Source organism: Anomalospiza imberbis, chromosome 6 (genome assembly GCF_031753505.1).
Source record: "Anomalospiza imberbis isolate Cuckoo-Finch-1a 21T00152 chromosome 6, ASM3175350v1, whole genome shotgun sequence".
NCBI lineage: Eukaryota > Metazoa > Chordata > Aves > Passeriformes > Viduidae > Anomalospiza > Anomalospiza imberbis.
In genome coordinates, this window is record NC_089686.1 from 49,286,028 (window position 1) to 49,295,003 (window position 8,976).

At 45.4% G+C, this 8,976-nt stretch overlaps 1 protein-coding gene across 1 annotated transcript; it reads left to right on the plus strand.

The window, feature by feature from the left end:
• Window positions 1–2,382: 2,382 nt before the first annotated feature.
• On the plus strand, window positions 2,383–4,302 carry KCNJ11 (potassium inwardly rectifying channel subfamily J member 11). Its single transcript, XM_068194067.1, has one exon. The coding sequence runs from the start codon at window positions 2,427–2,429 to the stop codon at window positions 3,627–3,629; it is 1,203 nt and encodes a 400-aa protein (XP_068050168.1). The 5' UTR covers window positions 2,383–2,426; the 3' UTR covers window positions 3,630–4,302.
• The last annotated feature ends 4,674 nt before the right edge of the window (window positions 4,303–8,976 follow it).

Genomic DNA, 8,976 nt, shown 5'->3' on the forward strand with positions numbered 1-8,976 from the left:
AGAAAATGAAGTGGCAAATGACAGTCCCATTGCAGAAGTGGAAACAAGGAAGCACTGCTCTGGAGAGTTCAGGATTCCTAAAAGCAGCGTGATGAGTGTGTTCATAAACCACCCCTCCCTGGCTCGTTCCTAGCACCAGGCTGTGCAGCAATTCACTCATTCTCTAAAACCCTCTCCCCCGACACAGGTTTTTATCCATTCCACATTTATGGAGGTACCGCCCTCTGGAGGAAAAGGTACAGAATAAAGACCACGCTTAGAAAAGAGTCAGGAAAAACGGCACAAAAGTCAGGACTGCCTCTTGAATCCCTATGTCCGTGTCTGCAAGGGTGTAAAACGTTGCCCATGAGTTGCCTGGTGTTGCACAGCCTGTTAATGCTCACTGCAAAATTCTGGAAGTAGGACCTGCCATCAGCTGCCGAACTACACATCTAACAAATAAAACTTCAGCTTATTTCATACTTTTGAGTTATGGGTTTTCTTCTTTTTTTCATGTTTAAAAAGAAAAATGTTGGTTTAAAAAAAAAAAACTCCACACTTTTTTAAAAATGACATTGTCATATAAATCATGTAGTTAACAAACTAAATGTGTAGGTGCAGGTGACATTCACACCAAGGACACAAAAAAAGTCTAGGAGATGACTAGATGAAGGGATGTAGAGAAAGGGGGAACACCCTTGGCTAAGCTCAGTGGCCTGGCAGCCACATGCCAGGGCACTTTGCTGCTATTATAGCTTTATTTATCAAAGCAGCAAGAAAGATGAACCAGATTGAGAAACTGACCCCTCCAAAAGGAATCGATGTGTGCAAGGACATGCCACCATTCATACATAAAAATACAAATAGTCCAAAGTAATAGTAAACAATTAAATACAAGACCTATAATGACTGCGCGGAGAGCTCAGGGGGATTACTTCAAACTGCTATCCAAAATCCCTCGGTGGGCTGCTTTAAGTAGCTGTAGGTGGTGAAAGTTAATTTCAACCCCAACTGGCTGATTCCCAGACATCAACTGGACAATTGCCTTGGCCAGGGAATCAGTGCCAAGAGCTGTTTACAGTGTGTACCAAAGCACTTAGAGCCAAAACTAAAGGGAAAGTCCATGGACACGTATCGTGCAATTGGAAAAGAAATAATCACAAATCCATTGGTACTAAAGAAAGAACTCTTATCCAGAATATCCTGGGATGCTGTAGAAACTCCACAATGTTGGTATCTAAACTGAAATAGAAACAAAATATTGAAACCAGAGGAAATAAACACATCAATGAGAATACTGCTGTTCATACAGCAGCAAAGCCACATCAGAATGTTTTTACATAATGCATCTTGTCAGGATGACACCTCCTTACAGGCATGCCCATGTATGTATTTATACCCACAGAGACATCCCAGTGTCCCAAAGAGGTTCTAGCTTCTAGCTTCCTGCCTCCGTTTTTTGCCTCTTCTGAGGACTTTGATGCCTGTCTGGACATTCATGTCACTGGGGGTTAATCCTTCGTGGCCAAATTTTTTTTTTTTTTTTTTTTTTTTTTTTTTTTTTTTTTTTTTTTTTTTTAGCTTTTGCTGCTGTTTGGATTGTTGACATTTTCCCGAGAAGCCACACAGCTCACATCATTTCACGGTCTCCTCTCTGCAGAAAAAATACCCAAAACCCCTTGTTTATTTTAAATAACTCTGGTGAAATTGTCAGTGGGATTGAGCCCCTTTAGTTCTAGGTCTCTGTTGAGCCATTGAATCCTTGGATTCAGTCAAATTTCCTACCACTGTCTGGTGATTTATCAGATGAATGCTTTCCTCCTACTGACTGGAAGACATGCAGGTGAATTTCAGTATATACATACATTAAAATATTATTGTTGTTGTTTGGTATTATAGTTTGTTATGATTATTATTATTTCAGTGTGCTATCACTATTATTGTTGTTGTTTTGTTGTTGGTGTTATTATCAATGTCATCATTATTATTATTGTTACAAATCCCTTTTTTAAAATTGGCCAGTACCTTTTTTTTCCCCCGCCCCCACCTCACGGAATAATCACCCGACATGAAGCCACGGCATCCCACAAAGGAGGCCCTGTTAATGGAAGGCAGCAAATCCGTTCTGTATCAAATGTTTACATACAAACCGCGGCCCGAAACCCTTCCTCCGGAGGGAAATTAAAAAAAAAAAAAAAGAAAAGGAGGGTGAAAAGGTAAAGAAACGCCCCCAGCTCCGGCGGGGAGCGCTGCCGGGCCGGCTGCGGCGGCGGGGGCTGCGGCGGCGGCGCTCCCCGCTCGGCGCCGGCCGCGGCCGCGCCCCCGTGCCCGCGGCGCTCACTCGGCCGCGGGCGGCAGCGCGCACGGGCGCGCAGAGCCCGCAGCGCTCGCACGGCCCCTCCGCCCGCCCCCGGCTGCCCGGGGCGGTGCGCGGCGGCGGCGGAGCCATGCTCTCGAGGAAGGGGATCATCCCGGAGGAGTACGTGCTGACCCGGCTGGCCGAGGATGTGCCGGATCACGCCCGGTACCGCGCGCGGGAGAGGCGGGCGCGCTTCGTGGGCAAGAACGGCGCCTGCAACGTGGCCCATAAGAACATCCGCGAGCAGGGGCGCTTCCTGCAGGATGTGTTCACCACCCTGGTGGACCTCAAGTGGCCGCACACGCTGCTCATCTTCACCATGTCCTTCCTGTGCAGCTGGCTGCTCTTCGGCATGGTCTGGTGGCTCATCGCCTTCGCCCACGGGGACCTGGACCACAGCACCCGGCTGCAGCGGGACCCCGCGGAGGGGGCGGCGGGCTCTGCGGCCGGCTTCGTGCCCTGCGTGACCAGCATCCACTCCTTCACCTCCGCCTTCCTCTTCTCCATCGAGGTGCAGGTGACCATCGGCTTCGGGGGGCGCATGGTGACGGAGGAGTGCCCGGCCGCCATCCTGGTGCTGATCGTGCAGAACATCGTGGGGCTGGTGATCAACGCCATCATGCTGGGCTGCATCTTCATGAAGACGTCGCAGGCCCACCGCCGGGCCGAGACCCTCATCTTCAGCAAGCACGCGGTCATCGCCCTGCGGGAGGGCCGGCTCTGCTTCATGCTGCGCGTGGGCGACCTCCGCAAGAGCATGATCATCAGTGCCACCATCCGCATGCAGGTGGTGAAGAAGACTGCCAGCCTGGAGGGCGAGGTGGTGCCCCTCAACCAGATCGACATCCAGATGGAGAACCCCGTGGGGGGCAACAGCATCTTCCTCGTCTCCCCACTCATCATCTACCACGTGATAGACAAGAACAGCCCCCTCTACGACATCTCCCCCATGAACCTTCACCACCACGAGGACCTGGAGATCATCGTCATCCTGGAAGGGGTGGTGGAGACCACCGGCATCACCACCCAGGCCAGGACCTCCTACCTGGCGGATGAAATCCTCTGGGGCCAAAGGTTTGTGCCCATCGTTGCAGAGGAAGATGGGCGCTACTCGGTGGACTACTCTAAATTTGGCAACACGGTGAAAGTGCCCACCCCCTCGTGCACTGCCAGGCAGCTGGAGGAGGACAAGAGCATTATGGACACCATGCCACTGTCCCCGAAAGGCACAATAAGGAAAAGGTCTGTCAAGCTAAAGCCCAAGTTTACCATAAGCGAAGAGCCTTCCTGATGCCTTCTGACTGGGAAACTCTGTTAGGGCTTTGTGTCTGAAAGATCTCATGAACTCAAAACACTGAGGTGGCCTCTTACTTTTTTTTAAAATTCAGGTTGGTAGCACAAGGTATGTTCTGGTGTTATTTATTGTGGGGAAATCTAAAGCTAATTATATTTTTTTAAAGGTGTGAGATATTTCAAGCAGAACAGGGAGTAGGGAAAATCATGGTCTGCAGCTTTAAATTTCAATTCAGACTATTTAATCGCACGATCATTCTGCGTTGATTCAACTGCAGGTAATCACACATTTTCTCAAAAAATAAATGTATATTTATCCTCAGAGATTGCAGTTTTTTAGGTTCTTGCAGTGTTCGCAAGTCAGTAGTTTTTAACTGGTGATTTTTTTTTCCTAACTTGAACAATCAATATGGCAAAATAAAATATTAATAATTAATAAAGTAGGCTGGATTTAAATGATAAAAAAAGGGTCAGGCAATTACACAAGACCAGATCTGGAAGTGTCTCTATATTATACTGTATGTCTCAAAGAAATTAACTGCTGGATTTGCATCATCTATGTTGTGTTGTATGGAGCCACTCCTACCACATGCAGTATGAAATGTATTTGAATATTTACTTTTGTTTATTTTAAAAGCCTTTACACTTCCAAAATAAAACATTCAGGAATACCTTTTTGTACTGTACATTTCTGAAAGTAAGCAATACTTTGCCTTTAAAAGGAGTAGCAGATAATATACAGTTGAAATCAATTATAAATAGGAAAATTCTGCATTTTAATTTCAAAATTAAGAGAAGCAACGTTCCCTCTCTCCAAGCCACATGGCAATAGGATATTCAGTACAAAAATTAATCTCTCCCTTGGGTCACGGTGAATTCTGCTAGATAATCAGGGAATAAAAATAGAATTGCATATTTTGAATGAAAGGACAGTGCTGAATGCTGAAAATATATCTATATGCAACAGGGAAAACCTTTTACTTCCTTCCCTTTTGTACAAGAAACCAAGGGTTTTGTGCTTAGGGGAAGGAAGGGTGCATAAAGACAGCATGTTCACTTCTGGGATGCTGTGTCAAAAACATTACTGCTGCTGAGGAAGCAATTCCCATTCCAGTCTCATCCTGACCCCCCTGTGCAGCTGGTGCCTGCCTTGGTTTTTAGCTGGATCCAAGAGCTGTCATTTGCCAGCAAACATGAAGGAGCCACGTTCACTCTCTCAGTCCCACAGTGGCCACAGGAACAATTCCCCTTCGCCCACTCCTGCAAATCCACTCTCTGGAGCTCCTGGTAACAACAGCAAGTTTATTTCTACACAGGGTTATTAGGACATGCCACCAGTATTAGCTGCAGGGCCACCCAGGTGAAAAAAAACATAATGTCCAAATAAAACCTGAAGAAGTATCACAGAGCTGGTCCCACACCTGGTTATACAGGCTGTGCAGAGAGGCACCAACTTATTTTAAACATAATTATTCAAGGAGGATCTGGTATCATGACTTGTGTGTTCTGTAGTTCACAAGAGATGCCTAAAATTGTTTGTGTTGGCAATAATATGGCAAAATTATGATGCCTTGGCAGTGTAACCATATGACAAACTCATTCAAAAGGCTAAGAAAACTTCCATAGTGACTATGGAACATTTTCAGGCATCTGTAATAAAACAATCAATGTTTGGGTGAAATCAAGTATTGGGTTAAAATGAAAAAATATTTGTTATGCTTTTGGTGTTTATGTATTTCATGTTTATGAAGCATTATCAGACTGCCAGTTACAGGAATAAATGCCCACTCAGTTTCCAAATCCTCAATACACCTATATTATTCTGTGAACAGCTCTGAAAATGTAAAATTAATTTCACAACAAAATGACAGCAAAATTAGCATTAGCAAGTAGTCAGCAAAGAGAATTTGGAATGGCACAATTTATATCATAATCGTACCCCTCCCTCTGTTTTTTTTTTTTTAATAGGGCATGATTAAATGCCTTACATGATTACATTTCTTCTGTAAGACTGAGTTGATTTGTCACACTATTTTCTGGCTTTCCCTTTTTTCCTTCCCCTGTCTCCCACTGCCTGTCAGAGGACACTCACAGTAGAGCTCCCTGCATTTCCCAGGCACCTTTGTTCCTCTGAAAGTTCATTATCACTTGCCACAAAATCACTGCTCTGTTCTCACAAGAGTCGTACACAAAATATTAGTTGGCTTTCCAGTGACTTGGAATCTTTGGCCTGTCCATAAGTCTCCTTAGTGCCTTATTTCAGTGTGTAAGATGCACCTTAAGGTTCTTTCATAAAACCACTTCAGCTCTGGTTGCAGATCTTCTCAAGATTTGACCTAAATGTGAGGCAGTTTCAGCAGCAATACCACACAACTATTTTCAGGAACTGATGCAAGCTTCTTTTTGCCCCGGGGAAATCTGTGAAGCTGAGAGGTGGAAAATTCTCTTTGTTCCCTTTGAGATGGGAGGGGAAGGATGGGAAGAGACAGCTTCTGTTCACTGGGCTGCTGTAAGGACCATCTTTTATGTCATTTCTTTTTCAAAAATCTGCCTAATTTTTCTGAAGTCTTGCAAACAAAAAAGGATCATAATAATATGAGGAAGGCAGGATTTGTGCTGTTAAAATCACCATAGTGAATTGTTTGAATCAAAGTGCTGGTGATTTTGACTCTCGGGATTATTGTGATGTAAAATCCTTCTGTTCTTTCACCATTTAAAATATTCAGAAGCATTTTGGGGGCAGAGCAAGGAAGGATGAGCGTATTTATTTTGCACTAAGGATATTACTTCTTTTTGGGAATCCTTTCAATTTGTGATTTATGAAGTATTTGGGAACACAGGTATCTGAAATTGTGCTTAGAGTTCTCCTTCTGCTGCCCACCCCCATTCTCCGTGGGAAGGCTCTGAAGAAGGCATCAGTGCTATGATTTTTACCCAGAAAAGTCCTTGTTCTTAGCAATGAGCAAACACTGTGTTTTCCATAGTTGAACTCAGAAGCGAGTGGGCTTTTGAACTTTCTTTCTCAGCCTACGTCTGCTTTTCGGGAGGTGGTGTCACAGTTTGGATCCTGCTGAGCAGCAGGAGAGCTGTGGCTCCCACGTGTCCCTGGCACAGAAGGGGGTGTGAGGGAAGCTGGAGGCTGCCTCGCCTGCTCAGGGCTTGCCCTGGCTGAGGTGTGGACGTGGATACAAGCAGGAAGCCCAGTGATGAGTTTTGGCTGTGACAGAACCAACTTGAGTGCGTGGAGGTGCCTTTTGTGTGCTTCAGGAAACCATTGTCAGTTGGTACTCGCAGGGTCACACTGTTCAGTGCTTTCAGATTGGAGTTTGTGGAGCTGCTTGGATGGGGAGAAGGATCACAGAGATGGTCAATCAGAAAGGGAGACTGCAGAACACTTATATGTCACAGTTTTAAAATACTTGTAGTGACTGCTGGTGAGCCACTGGGCATCTCAATTCATGTTGCATTTCCTAATGAAATCCAAACATATGTATACAAAATTAGATTATAACATTTCTCTCTTTGTCCCTCGGGGCACATGATAAGTAAGTACAGTGTTACAGCAGAGTACTTTGGTGGGACATGTCCCTATAAAATAGATACAAGCCAGAAGTGAACTGAAGAGATGGCATTATAAGGGAAAAAGGAGTCAGGGATACAAAGTAAATACCTTTAAAATGCAAAAGTTACACAGTGTGAAGACAATGGCAAGCAGTAATAAACAATTTTATTTTGAAGCACCAGCAAAGGTGTGATGATGCTGAGATGAGACACCAGAGCCCTAAAAAGCAGATATGAGAGGCTGGAATGAGAGTCTTTAACAAGGCCAATGTCTGCATGCTAGCACAGATCAGCAGCAGGGTCAATGTCAAAATTCAGGCTGCCCTGAAAAGTGAGACTGGGGCTGGGCACGGCCAGCATTGCTCAACCCAGTGGGTAAATATTGCTGCTTGTTGAGCAAGGTACGAGCCACAACAACTGCTGGAAGCAGTGCTAGGAGGACTTTCAGGGGTCTGACCCTTGTGGTTAGTTATGTATTAATAGTTAACAACATCAAACTAATGAGTAATTAACAGCTCTTGGAAAACTGAATTTGTTTCTCTGTTTTTCCCTTCCTTTTCCACTCTTTGTACCTCAGTCATCCCTGAAGGTAATTATTGTACATGTGCTAGCACGGATTGTTTTGATTTGGGACAAAGCACAAGCATGTTTTGGGGAGTAAAATACAAAATTAAAATAGATACTAGAAACCCAAAAATTTCTGTGAAATTGCCCAGCTTGCAACTTTCATAGTGATTACTTGTACAAAGCATGGAAATACCTATTCTCAGGAACAGGGTATTGATAAACCACTGGGTTTTGCTCCCTGTTGTTCATTTTGCAGGTCTGAGTGGAAGGGGAAGTGGTTTAGCTCTTCAAAATAGGGTTAAGGAGAAGAGATTAAGGTTCAGAATCACTGCATTTAAGGCTCCCTGGTTAAAGCTTTTCCCTCTCCCTGTGCTCAATGTCATACTGGCATTCCCACTGAAAATGGGCAGGATAAGTGCTCTTTGCAGGGCATGCTCCCATGTGGAACTTCATTCATCCAGGGCCAGCTGCCCCATTCCAAGGTGGACATCTCCATCCTGACAGCCCTGATCCAAGCATCCTGGAAGGCAGCAGAAAAATTCCCACCCATTTCAGTGTATTTTTGGATCCACAGAGATCATCTGCCAAGCTGCTGGAAGCATATGCTGCAGCAGGGAGAGGGATTTTCTCCTCCCTGCAGCCCTTCTTGGAGCAGAAGTGCTGCTGGAGGTGAGAAGGAGGCCTGGGGGAGCTGGGGGACACATGCTTAGCATGGCCAGGGACTGCCTGTAACCAGTGACTCAGTGCACTATTTTTGATTCAGCAAGGGGAGAAAGATACGTGATACAAACCTCCACACCCCACTAAGAACTATTAAAAGAGCAGAAGACATTCTTGAGAGGCTGTAGAGGCTGCTCTGTCCTGCTCTGAGCACTGCGGGGTGCCTGCAGAATTTGCTGCATGTTCTTCTGGCTTACACTCCTGTTTTAATTTATAGCATGACTTTAATGAGCTATCACAGGGCAATGACTCAGTTTGAAAAGAATTTTCAAAAATCAGAACCTGCAGCCCCTCTCTGCTACTTGCCCCTGTTGACCTTTGTGCCTGCCTTACTCAGGAGTTGAAATGCAGATGACACCACCCCAAGAGGTTTCCTAAGCAGCCCCCTCCCTGCAGGGCTGAGCAGCATTAAATGGCAATCCCATCAAAACTGGAGGGGGTCTAGGGGTGCCTCATGGCAGTGGCTCCACACAGAAACTTGTCCCCTCTTCCCTTCC

Bases quoted from the DNA above. Each gene is read 5' to 3' on its own strand.
- KCNJ11 (XM_068194067.1), top strand. From the start codon at position 2,427: ATGCTCTCGAGGAAGGGGATCATCCCGGAGGAGTACGTGCTGACCCGG.